The sequence below is a fragment of the Brassica rapa genome, chromosome A07, assembly GCF_000309985.2.
Source record: "Brassica rapa cultivar Chiifu-401-42 chromosome A07, CAAS_Brap_v3.01, whole genome shotgun sequence".
Classification (NCBI taxonomy): Eukaryota; Viridiplantae; Streptophyta; class Magnoliopsida; order Brassicales; family Brassicaceae; genus Brassica; species Brassica rapa.
This window is the reverse complement of record NC_024801.2, coordinates 2374270-2387002: the sequence shown is the minus strand read 5'-3', so window position 1 is coordinate 2387002 and position 12733 is coordinate 2374270. Positions and strand designations below refer to the sequence as shown.

Here is a 12733-nt window from a genome sequence, read left to right as displayed (position 1 = left end):
TTACAAAATCGTTAAGATTCACATCAACTAAAATATCGGAATGAGAATGTTTTTAGAAATTGATAGTTTCATATCTTGCCGAACTTGGGAATGGTTGAGGTTTATGCATACTAAATCAACAAATAATTGTGATTGGTTATGAATTAAGGAAACTAGGATGAAAAACTTCACACACAAAGTTGGATCTTTACTTTAGCCAAGTATTGTTTTTCTTTACATAGTTTTCATATCAGACCAAGAATTAAAACATAATCAGATTGTTAGAAAAAATCAGAAATCATAAAAGCTTTAAAAGAAAAGAAAATTCGCGAAATCAATTGTAAAACAAAATTCATGTACCGAGTAAATAGATTACATTATTTTTGACGCAACTCTAATCCGTTTCACTCGATTGTATCGTGTTTTTATCATATTTACCAATAACTTTTATAAGAAAGTACACGTTATTGGTTATAGACTATGTTAAATTTTTAACATGTCCAACAATATTGACACAACGCCCAACCAGTTTTATTGGTATTCTTTAAGTATGAGCCAATAATTATGTATGTAAAATAAGATTAACATATTAGTTTTACATTTTTTTATATTTGTAGAAGTTAAATCTGGGTAAAATATTTGGATCCGAAGAACCGTACAGAACTTGATTTGAAAGTAATATCAAACACAAACTTAAACTGATAAAGTACTCAAATGGATCTAAAAGTTTAGTATCCGGATAACTAGACCCGAATCCAATCCAAACTGAAATATTTTGGATACCAAAAATATCTAAAGCACAATTATATACTTAAATATATTAGTTAATTTCAATTTTATATCTGTTAGATATTCATTAATATGAAAATATCTACTATAACAAAATATATTCAAAATACTTAAAATATATATTTTTCTCCGTCTAAATATTTAAATTGAACTATTTTTATGTAAATTTAAGTATTTCGTCTTAAATTATTCAAATTTTTATGTTTTTATTATTTTTATTTTCGATTAAGTATATTTGGATTTTTGTTAAAAAATTACATAATTAAAATAGATACCCGAACTCATACCTGAATTGAACATGCAATGATTCTAACCAAATCCAATCTAAATTCAAACCGAAATGTTTAAATGTTCGAATCATATTTAAATTTCTAACTCTAAAAATCAAAATCTGAATAGATCAACTGAATCCGAACGGATATCTAAATGCCAATCATTTGAAATAATTATACGACAAATCTCTTACTACAACATACAATAAATAATGTAATCAATTATTTCACTCCACGCACGGTGCAGATTATTATCTAGTGTAACTAATTATTAAAAGTCCGTAGATCAATAATCGAATCTCAAAACTTATATCATTTTAGTATTTTACCAATAACCCCGTTAAACGATTTTTGTTTTGGACGAAAAAAAAAACGATATTTTGTTTTGGATTTGTTGCTGGCTTCCGGTTTTCCAATTCTTGGAACGAATTTCGGTTTAGTTTGGTTTGGTGTTTTCTCCCAACCTAACCACGCAATTGTAGATTCTGAATGCTTCTTTAAACCGTTAGATCTAAAGTTAAGTAGAACATCGAATGGTGAATATCGAGTGAAGCGTACAAGTTGCGAAGCATGGTATAACTCCCCATCAAAAAGACTTTCACAAGGTCGTTCTTTGACAAATCGGAAAAAAAAAAACCTGAAACCCATCGGAGAGAGAGATCGAGATTTAGAGCGAAGAATGATCGCAGACGGAGCAGGAGAAGATGAAGAGAAATGGCTCGCCGCCGGCGCTGCGGCTTTCAAGCAGAACGCATTCTACATGCAACGCGCTATTGTAATTCCCCTCTCCCTCTCTCTCTCTCTCTCTACTTTCTTCCCGTTCGTTTTTTTTTCTCCGGGAAAATTGAGAAGTTTCTAAAATTCGTTTGGGACTGTTCATATGATGACGTAGATGTTTGGAGTTAGATAGAAACCCTAATTTTGATTTTTTGGTTGATTAGGATTCGAATAATCTGAAAGATGCTCTCAAGTATTCGGCTCAGATGCTTAGCGAGTTGCGGACTTCGAAGCTTTCACCTCACAAGTACTATGACCTCTGTGAGTTGTTGATCTCCGTCTCTTGATCATATGGTTCGTTTAATCCCTAAATTCAACTTAACTGTGGTTTGTGATGATTTTGTTTGGTGGTTTTAGATATGAGAGCTTTTGATGAGTTGAGGAAGCTTGAGATTTTCTTCATGGAGGAAACTCGGCGTGGCTGCTCAGTCATTGAACTCTATGAGCTTGTTCAGCATGCTGGTAACATATTACCACGTTTGTAAGTGACCGATACAATCCCTTTCTTGTATGTTTCTATGTATTAGGGAAGTGCCTTTTGGAAAATGGCTTGTTCGTCATTTTAAGACCATTTCTTGTATGTTCATTTTGTTTTTCCATTGTGTAGGTATCTCCTGTGTACAGCAGGATCCGTTTACATCAAAACCAAGGAAGCTCCTGCCAAGGAAATTCTTAAAGATCTCGTTGAGATGTGCCGTGGGATTCAGCATCCTCTACGTGGTCTCTTCTTGAGAAGTTACCTTGCGCAAATTAGTCGAGATAAATTACCTGATATTGGTTCTGAGTATGAAGGGTAAGCTCTTACACAGTCGTTTGGTTTGTATCTTCCTAGCAGTTGGGAGTCGCATTGGGTGGGGGATTCTTGCATACGCTTGTTTCGATGTAATTTAGGATGTTTTCTGTTCAGTTAGCCATTTGTAAGCATCATGGTCCAATCTATTACGGTCAAGAAACTTTTGTTACTTACATACTCAAATCTAGATTCATCTAGTTGGTAACTCGTTTGCTACTTTCTGCAGAGATGCTGATACTGTCACGGATGCGGTGGAGTTTGTACTACTGAATTTTACCGAGATGAATAAACTCTGGGTCAGAATGCAACACCAGGTGAGTCATGACTGTTATACACCCTTCTACTTAATTTAAAAGCGAGCTTGCCAGAATGACTGCGCTTAATGGAGAAATATATGTACTATTAGGTCATAATTCTGATCATGCATTGTGAATCATTACCCTTTGATACTTATTTGAGGCTTGCTTTCGGGCTTTCTGGTGTGCAGGGACCTGCTCGGGATAAGGAGAAACGGGAGAAAGAGAGGAGTGAGCTTCGTGACCTTGTAATATGACTTTATTACAGCTGGTAACATTGTTCTGAAAGTGCCTACCATTCGATTTGTACTGATGGAAGCGTGCGTTCCTCACATATCAGGTTGGAAAGAACCTTCATGTGCTGAGCCAGTTGGAAGGTGTAGACCTTGATATGTACAGAGATACGGTTCTTCCTAGAGTGTTAGAGCAGGTAAATATTGTATCTTATAAACGAACATACATATGAAAAGTTAACATATTCCTTAGGTAAAAGCTGATTTTGTCTGATGATTTCTCAGATAGTGAACTGCCGAGATGAGATTGCCCAATATTACCTAATGGACTGTATCATTCAAGTTTTTCCTGACGAGTATCACTTGCAAACTCTTGATGTGCTTCTTGGAGCTTGTCCACAACTTCAGGTAGTCTCAAATTCTCAATATCATAGCTGGCAATTTGGCTGTATTAGACAAGAAATCCTGCATGTTCCTTCGATATGTACTAGTATCAACTGTATTTTTGGATTTTTCATGTAAGTAGATACTAATCTCCTGTATTTTTCACTTTCTCTCTTCTCAGCCATCGGTTGACATTATGACAGTGCTTTCACGTTTAATGGAGAGGTTGTCAAGTTATGCTGCCTTAAATACCGAAGTGTTGCCTTATTTCCTGCAAGTGGAAGCTTTCTCAAAGTTGAATAATGCAATTGGAAAGGTAACAATTATGTTAGGCCGCGATCAACTTTATGGGTATGTGCGGTTGCAGTTTTGGTTTCTGTAAAAGAGGAGGAAAGTAATGCTAGCTTAGAAATCCTGATGACCTGACTTAATAGTATCATGCAAAGCATTGAGAAGACGCGAATATTTTGTTGCTTGATATTCCTTTCTTAGTTAAAACTCTTCACTTTAGATGATTCCATCAGCGTGTAGATTCTAGAAACGTGCAGTGTTCTTCATGTGTTGAATGTATTCGCTGCAAAACATGACCCCTTCTGCATTTTTTTGTTGCTTCTTAAGTTACGTGGTTTTGATGTCTTTTTTTCATTCGATGGTAAACATTTCTTTAAGGAAATACTATGATGTTGCAGGTGATAGAAGCACAAGAAGACATGCCAATTCTGAGTGCAGTAACCCTATATTCTTCGCTTCTCAAGTTTACTCTTCATGTTCACCCTGATCGGCTTGATTATGCGGACCAAGTTTTGGTCAGTATTCTTTTCTCTTCTTAAGCCAAGTTTAAATACGTCTTTATCTTTTCAGAATTTCAGTATTTAGACAAACTTTTCTTTCTATCATTGCCAAATATTGACAAATTCATGATAGCTGTGTCAGAAGATAGCCAATCTTGTATTGTTGTGTTATATGTGTGTGCTTTATATACAAGTTACATTTTCAGAAAATTTCATACTAAATGTTATACTGGAATAAGATAAACTGGATGGAAGAGTGTGAATTTGATGTTCTCCATTTTCTCTCCCTAGGGATCATGTATTAAACAACTGTCTGGAAAAGGAAAGATTCATGACACCCGTGCAACAAAGGAGCTTGTCACCCTTTTAAGTGCTCCTCTAGAGAAGTATAACGATGTTGTTATCGCCCTTAAACTAACAAACTATCCCCTTGTACTGGATTACCTTGATAGCGAGAACAAGAGAGTAATGGCTACTGTTATAATTCGAAGCATTATGAAAAACAAGACTATTATTGCTACAGCAGAGAAGGTAGGGTACCTTCGTGCACTTGCCTTTTGGTTGAACCATTTGTATGATAAAATTAAATTTCTTTGTCTTGTTTACTTATGGTAGGTTGAAGCATTGCTTGAACTGATCAAAGGACTTATCAATGACCTGGATGAGCCGCAAGGTCTTGAGGTTGTTATAAGCATTTAGTGATGCTTTCCATCTTGTGCTTCGAGACCTGTTCTCTCATTTATTTGTTGATTTAAAAAAAAAGATTCAGAACCCCAAAAGAAAGTTTAATTTTGACCTTTGAACATATGTTTCTACGCTTTTAGGTTGATGAAGATGACTTTGAGGAGGAGCAAAATTCTGTTGCGCGTCTCATTCACATGTTATATAGTGATGACCCGGAAGAGATGTTTAAGGTGCATGAATCTCTTGCACATTTAGATTCACTATCATCTCTTTATGTTGACATAGGCTTTCTAGTTTTTGGCTTGTATTTAGATTTTTTATGTTTCAGGATGTCGGTTTTATTGCATTCATTACCAGCTGGTTCTGTTCTTGTTTGAATATACCTAGTTGGTCATATAGTGTACTTCAACATTGTTTTAAGGTTTCAGTCTTTGAAGTTGTTCAACTGAATTTCAGATTATCAGTGTCCTCAAGAACCATTTCCTGACAGGAGGGCCAAAGCGCTTAAAGTTCACCATTCCACCCCTTGTTGTGTCTGCTCTGAAGGTTTGATTTCTTAAATGAAGTTATTGAAAATGCATAGCGTTTAAGTGTTGTGATGCCAATCTTCAAAGCTCATCAGAAATGTGTTGAGTTTGGCTTGCGATGACATGGTTTTGTTGTTTCCTTTTATCTGTTATACCGCATAAAAGTGTATCTGATGTAGTGCGTGGGACTTTTCTTCCTAAAAATATATTTTTGATCCTCTATTTTGTTTTTAATTGTAGCTAATCAGGCGGTTGCCAGAGGAAGGAGACAATCCTTTCGGAAAAGAGGCTTCGGTGTCTGCTACTAAAATCTTCCAATTTCTAAATCAGGTAAGTTTTCATAGTTTCACGCATATTGGGTGTTCATTTCTGGTTTTCTAAGTGGCTAAATAGTTCATACGAGCTGTTTGAGGACATTGAAAATTCTTAGTCGACAGTTGTTGTAGATTTAGCAAGGGGACCAATTGTATTGTTCCGACTCTGTTTGTCTTTTTACAGTTGTTGTCTTGATCTGCTGGAGTCTTTTTGGTTGTTGCAGATTATTGAAGCGCTACCTAGTGCTCCATCACCTGACTTGGCATTCCGATTGTACTTGCAATGTGCTGAGGTAAATCAGTTTCCCTATGTACGCATTAGTATGCAACTTGCATCAATAAAATGCTCACATATTTTTCTTATATTCATCAGGCTGCGAATAAGTGTGATGAAGAGCCAATTGCATACGAATTTTTCACCCAAGCATACATCTTATACGAAGAAGAAATTTCGGTTAGTTATAATTCCTTGCTATCACTGTTTCCTGCCAAGGTGTCTAAACCAAAATAAGCGGGTGAGTTTTATACTCATACTCCCAAAACTTGTCTTTTAAACAGGACTCGAAGGCCCAGGTGACTGCTTTACAACTGATAATTGGAACGCTGCAAAGGATGCACGTATTTGGTGTTGAGAATAGAGATACTTTAACACATAAGGCCACGGGGGTATTTCCTTATGATATGCTAATTTGTCTATGCTAGATTCAGTTCTCTGCTAAAATAGCTGATAAGGGCAAACTTATCCTCTTGCAGTATTCTGCAAAACTTCTGAAGAAACCGGACCAATGTCGAGCTGTGTATGCCTGCTCTCATCTGTTTTGGCTCCAAGATCAGGAGACTATACAAGATGGAGAAAGGTATATTTTCGCATGAGCAATACATCACAATGTGTATTTTAACGTCTCCTCAATCTTATTTGTATATATTTCTGTGTACGTTTGAAATTAGGGTTTTGCGTTGTCTCAAAAGAGCGCTTAAAATTGCAAATTCGGCTCAACAAATGACCAGCGCAGCCCGGGGTAGTACAGGATCTGTTACCCTGTTCATCGAGATATTAAACAAGTATAAACCTTTAATTCTACATTTTCTTCATATCTCTTGCCTAGGGAGCAACATCGTCTGTGTAAGTAAGCTTATGTAATGTAAAATGCGTAGGTACCTCTATTTCTATGAAAAAGGGATTCCACAGGTCACAGTTGAATCAGTGGAGAGCATGATCCAACTGATCAAGAACGAAGAATCGTTGACATCTGACCCATCCGCCGAATCGTTCTTTGCAAGTACGCTTCGGTTTATGGAGTTCCAAAAGCAGAAAGGCGGCGTTGTTGGTGACAGATACGAGCAGATCAAAGTATAGAAGATCTATGATACTGGTAACAAGAGTTTGTTTAAAACCCATTTTGGTTGGGTCTTTTTCAGAATCATTAAAGGACACTGTGTGTGTTGATTGCTGCTCGAAATGTATACCCGGTTTAGGTCTGGTTTATTATTCCTCGGAGTTTGAAGCGATTCAGGGTTTGTAACTTGTGGAATTTGCAGTGTTTATAAGAATCTTGCGTGATCACTGGTGGGGTGAATAATCTGAGTTCAACGTTGGGATAGTAGATGAAGTTCTCATAAAATACATAATTGTTTTCTATTGAGTTTCTTTTACCATTATAGCTGTTTTTAACTGTTATCATATCATTGTTTAATTAGGTTCATAATGATAGTTACCAAGAAGTTGTACAATGCAAAATTAAGATCCCTTACAAGTAACGACCTTTATGAGACATCAATTTAAAGGCAAATACTCATATCATGTGTATGGAAGTAAGACATGATATATGATTTCTTTTTTTCTTTTTTTTTTTTTTGCGAATAATGAATGATATGAGTATTGTTGCAGAAAATGCGACATAATCGATATAATAATTTAATGAACACTAATGTCAAAATAATAACTCTGTTCTGAAAATTGGCCGTCTAGGCGACAGTTTCGACGCTACGCGTCACCTTTTCGCTCCGATTTATGCCACATTAATTAAAAAAATTAGATATTTGATTTTCTCCGCCTAGACCGCCTAAGTGACCGCCAAGCCACCTAAACGGGCGCCTAATCTATTTTTCTTATTTTATTTTATTTTTAATAATAGTTTTATTTATTTATTTGATCTAAATTTTTATAAATATCATTTATATTCATAATTTTGATGAAAATTACACTATATTATGTTTATATATTTTATTTGTGTGTTTTATACAGTCTTAAACTTCTTCAAAATGTATTAATGCTATACACAATTAAAGATTAACATGTTTTATAACATAGTAAACAATTTAAAAATTCTTCTCCGCATAATTTTCGATTAATCCCCAATTTTCTCTTTAGACGCTAGGCTCAACCCGACCTCCCGACTAGCGCCTAGCGCGCTCCCGAACAGGAAATAATAATAATAATAATCAGAAGAAATTCTTATATTATAAAATATTTTAATAATAATCCTTGTCAGAAAGAATCCTTGTATTTGACAATTAACGATTTTAATAATAAAGATTTGATCAAAATTTACATATACTCTTTTTATGTTATATTATTAGAATAAATTAAACAATCATACTAACAATATAATAAGAATTTATATTTCCGTATGTTATATTTGAATTTTTAAAAATCTTATTAATTATGAAAAGTGTTAAAAATTTCACACTGAAAATTTTGTAATCAATGATATAAAATACAAATGATCATAAAACGAAATGAGTAAAATCACATTTAGTAGATATTTAGATTAATATATATGACTTATAACATGATATAAATATGGTTGAACTACCAAATTTAATATTCAACAGTTATTAGTATATACATTTTATCTCGCGCATGTGCGCGGATAATCACCTAATATAATAAAATACTATTTACAAATGACACTGAAGAATATTAGAAAAACAGTAATTAACATTGCAAAGTCGAGAATTATAAAATTACTTGGCAGGAAAAAAAAACTAAAAAGTTGACAAAAAAAGGAAAAAAAAAAGCAAAAGAATCGGGAAGTTGATGGATGGAGGAGAGATGGTGAACGATTCAATGGCATAAAATTCCGGCCATCACTTGGCTCTCAATACTATTCATCATCTTTCACCTTTCATTTGATCACACTTGTTCTCACATTTTTTTCCGATTTTCGCTTAGGGTTTCCAATTTTAAACAACAATCTAAGGGTTTTTCTTGTTTGGGGGAGGATGGCGGATTGAAAGGGAAAAAGAAATCGGTTTGTGTAGAAGATTGTTTCCACAGGTGTAGTAGTAGTAGATCTGAGGTTTTTGATACTCACTCGGAGGAAAAAAATGAGCGCATCGAGGTTCATAAAGTGTGTGACCGTTGGTGACGGAGCTGTGGGTAAAACATGTCTCCTCATTTCTTACACCAGCAACACTTTCCCTACGGTATTATCTTTGAGTTATATTGTCTTCTCTATTTAAATTTGTTTTGTTTAATATTATCCTTCCTCTCATATTCACTGAGCACAAAGTTTTTATATATGAATGGATCTTTACTCAGTCTTGTGATTTTCTTTTTTTTTTGATGGAAAACAGGATTATGTTCCGACTGTTTTTGATAACTTTAGCGCTAATGTGGTTGTTAACGGAGCCACTGTCAACCTTGGCTTGTGGGATACCGCTGGTAAAAAAAAAAAAAAAACTCTCAAGCTTTGTCTATATAGCCTTTTTTTTTTTCTTCTGAACTTTGTTTTCGTCTGTGAAACAGGGCAGGAGGATTATAACAGGTTAAGACCATTGAGTTACCGCGGTGCTGATGTTTTCATCTTAGCCTTCTCCCTCATCAGTAAGGCTAGTTATGAGAATGTCTCCAAGAAGGTGCGTCGTGAGTAACTACTTTTGCTTTACAAAGTTTCTTGAATTGAAAGTCTTCATCGGTTCTGTTTGCAGTGGATCCCTGAGCTGACTCACTATGCCCCTGGTGTCCCAATTGTTCTTGTTGGTACCAAACTAGGTTTGTTCCCTTCCCTTCTTTGCATTTGTCTTCTTGGTGCATATGTGGGCTGCATATTCCTTTTCTGAACATAAGCTCTCAAGCTTCTCTGGATATCTGTGGACACTAGTGGGCATTCTCTTGCATTCATCGACTCTTTTTTTTTTTTTTCATGTCTATACATACATAAACCTATATATATATAGGTTTGGTAGTTATTAGGTTTAGAAGCTAGTCCCTGATGTTTCTTCTTTCGGAAGTTTGGGATTTGTTATTCGTCAAATGGTTTCTTGTATGATCTCACACTTTCTCTTGATAGTTAAACTGCCACCTCCACTGTAAGAAACAACCATATGCATGTAAGCAGCCATTCAATTTCTTGATATTGCTATTTTTAACCTTTAGAAAAGGCGTATACAGGATTGGCACAGTCCATGTAGCAGATTCTGTTTCTTACTACTATTTAAGCCCCCTTTTGATTAAATGGCTTTTCATTTTCTGCTTATGGTTTTTTTGTGTGTTCATCAAATGTGGCAGATCTTAGGGATGACAAACAGTTCTTCGTTGACCACCCTGGTGCTGTACCTATTACCACTGCTCAGGTATACACATACTCTTCAAATCCATTTTAATTTAAAGGAACCCATCTTAACCATTCCTCACTTTGTGCAATTAAAAGGGAGAGGAACTGATGAAGCTAATTGGAGCTCCTTCGTACATCGAGTGCAGTTCAAAATCACAGGAGGCAAGAAACAAAAAGACAAAAAAAATTCCCTTTTGATGAATACTATTAGATTGAATATGAGTTTGGTATTTTACTTAAGCTCGAGACTGTTCTTTTGTATGTTAATGAAATGCAGAACGTGAAGGGGGTGTTTGATGCAGCGATTAGAGTGGTACTTCAACCTCCAAAGCAGAAGAAAAAGAAGGGCAAAGTACAAAAGGCCTGCTCCATTTTGTAATCTCTCTGCCATTCTCTAGTGAATTTTTAAGAAGAAGAAACACATTGGGGGTTAAAGTTGGTTTAAATTTGGTTGTGATAAAGTTCTCTTTATCTTTGAAAAGACATGATTTCTTGTGTTTTTGCTGATAAATTGTTTCCAGCTTTAGCTGAGAGCCAAATATTGCACTACTAATGCTCTTCTCTTTCTCTCAATTATTTTCTTACTTCCACATAGTTTAGGAACAAAAGCTGACACTTAAACGTTGCCGTTTCAAACAAGAACTTGTATATGATGCATCATATACAAAGATACTGTTCTTAATTGTGTCACTGTCAATTATCAATATACATAAATTTCAAATGTAAACCAAAATTTGACAGAGAAAAAAAAACAATCGAATCCAAATCTAAACGCTAGCAAACGGTGTCTAGCCGAGATTGGAAGTTACTGAATCATTCTAACCCTAAAGCTCTGCAAATTGGGCAAGTGGCAGCTTTGAGGAACCAAAATGTCCCACAGTCTTCCGACACACCACGTGTCGGATACCATCAAGACTGCAAACAAAGCGATCGCTTCGGTTTGGTTCGGAAAAAATGAATTGGGCAAGTTTTTTGACGAATGCGGATTGAAATTTTTTTCTTTTCACGAGTGCGGGGGACGAGGAAATCCAGACATGATGAAAGGACGTTGAGGAGGTCGACGAGGACGATCTGGAGGACGAAGAGGACAAGGAGGAAGACGAAGAGGTGGCAGAGAAGAAGAACTAAAGCGATTCCGAGAATGAGGAGGATGTACATGTATGGAATCATGCTAGCTAGCTAGCTATGTTTGTTCGTTCTCATATGGGGTTATACATATAAATAGCTAAAGTTTATCTTCGTTGTCTATTTTTTACAAAACTAATTTTTTGTTAACAATAAACTAATTTTATTATTTCCTGTTTCGAGGATAACGCGTTTGGCACATGAAACCCATCTTCATTCTCTATATATAGGCGTTTGGCACATGAAACGTCATAATTAGCCAAATATACATTAATTATGTCAATATTAAAAAAATGCACACGTGGGCTATAAACATGAAATATCAAATATGTATAGCTTTTCCTGTTTGTGTAGCGATTTTGCCCACACTTTGAATCGATATGGATGAATTAAGATTATAAAAAAATTATTATTGTGGATTTATGTGGGATTTTGTAGCTAATTATAGAACTATAAATCTACACAACTACACAAATACATAGAACTTGTATAAATTAATACTCGATAAATTAATAAATTTCGCCGGTCTTAACTTAGACGATTCAAAATTTGGCACAAATCAAAAAATAATAAAATAATATTTAAAAAAAAAAATTCTATGTAAATATATGATCCCATTAAAATTATAAATTAATAATATATATGTATACATATTTTATATAAGTAAAAACCTATTATTATATTATTTATTTTATATTTACAATAAAATTATCTTTATATTTTCTTAACACTTAATATATTTTTATGAGATTTAGTAATATTATATCCAAAACCACATTTAAGTTCTATGCAGTATATATTATATACACCGAATAATATAACAAAATTAATATAAATGTCATATTTCAAAGAATAACAATTAATGTCTATAGACTGAAATCAAATATTTTTGTTATCTTAGAATAAAGATATCTTAAAATTATAAATCTAAATAAGAAAACATTTATAAATTAATATCTCTATAAATTAATCAAATTATCAAGTTCCAATATTATTAATTTATAAAGTATTATAAATAGGAGATGTGGTTAAAGCTTTCTAATCATCTGAATACAAATTAAGACAATAACGAGAAAGAGAAAGATCAAGAAAAATACTAAAGAGTTGTGTCTTACACTCTTACTAATTACACTCTCGTGGTCACTATTAAGCTGTTATCGTGAGACTCTTTTGTAGTATTGAATAAAAGATACGTTTGATTCATTGTAGT

At 34.4% G+C, this 12733-nt stretch overlaps 2 protein-coding genes across 2 annotated transcripts; both read left to right on the top strand.

Moving 5' to 3' along the window:
- Window positions 1–1610: 1610 nt before the first annotated feature.
- LOC103845916 (vacuolar protein sorting-associated protein 35A) lies at window positions 1611–7498 on the top strand. Its single transcript, XM_009122830.3, has 21 exons — window positions 1611–1815; window positions 1982–2078; window positions 2175–2298; window positions 2425–2610; window positions 2837–2924; window positions 3098–3154; window positions 3247–3336; window positions 3425–3547; window positions 3705–3839; window positions 4213–4329; window positions 4606–4845; window positions 4930–4995; window positions 5139–5228; window positions 5455–5544; window positions 5766–5855; window positions 6064–6132; window positions 6213–6293; window positions 6398–6505; window positions 6593–6696; window positions 6788–6901; window positions 6995–7498. Exons 1-21 carry the CDS (start codon window positions 1720–1722, stop codon window positions 7194–7196), a joined length of 2367 nt encoding a protein of 788 aa, XP_009121078.1. The 5' UTR covers window positions 1611–1719; the 3' UTR covers window positions 7197–7498.
- A 1139-nt stretch (window positions 7499–8637) lies between these two features.
- Window positions 8638–10971, top strand: LOC103845915 (rac-like GTP-binding protein ARAC1). The gene is made up of 7 exons (XM_009122828.3): window positions 8638–9268; window positions 9419–9506; window positions 9591–9700; window positions 9773–9836; window positions 10353–10417; window positions 10495–10560; window positions 10676–10971. Exons 1-7 carry the CDS (start codon window positions 9170–9172, stop codon window positions 10775–10777), a joined length of 594 nt encoding a protein of 197 aa, XP_009121076.1. The 5' UTR covers window positions 8638–9169; the 3' UTR covers window positions 10778–10971.
- Window positions 10972–12733: the final 1762 nt, after the last annotated feature.

Excerpts from the sequence above, each read along its gene's own strand:
- LOC103845916 (XM_009122830.3), top strand. The coding sequence starts at position 1,720 with ATGATCGCAGACGGAGCAGGAGAAGATGAAGAGAAATGGCTCGCCGCC. Across the intron at positions 3,548-3,704 it reads GAGCTTGTCCACAACTTCAG|CCATCGGTTGACATTATGAC; the intron begins GTAGTCTCAAAT and ends CTCTCTTCTCAG. Across the intron at positions 4,846-4,929 it reads TTATTGCTACAGCAGAGAAG|GTTGAAGCATTGCTTGAACT; the intron begins GTAGGGTACCTT and ends TACTTATGGTAG.
- LOC103845915 (XM_009122828.3), top strand. The coding sequence starts at position 9,170 with ATGAGCGCATCGAGGTTCATAAAGTGTGTGACCGTTGGTGACGGAGCT. Across the intron at positions 9,507-9,590 it reads TGGCTTGTGGGATACCGCTG|GGCAGGAGGATTATAACAGG; the intron begins GTAAAAAAAAAA and ends TCTGTGAAACAG. Across the intron at positions 10,418-10,494 it reads TACCTATTACCACTGCTCAG|GGAGAGGAACTGATGAAGCT; the intron begins GTATACACATAC and ends TGCAATTAAAAG.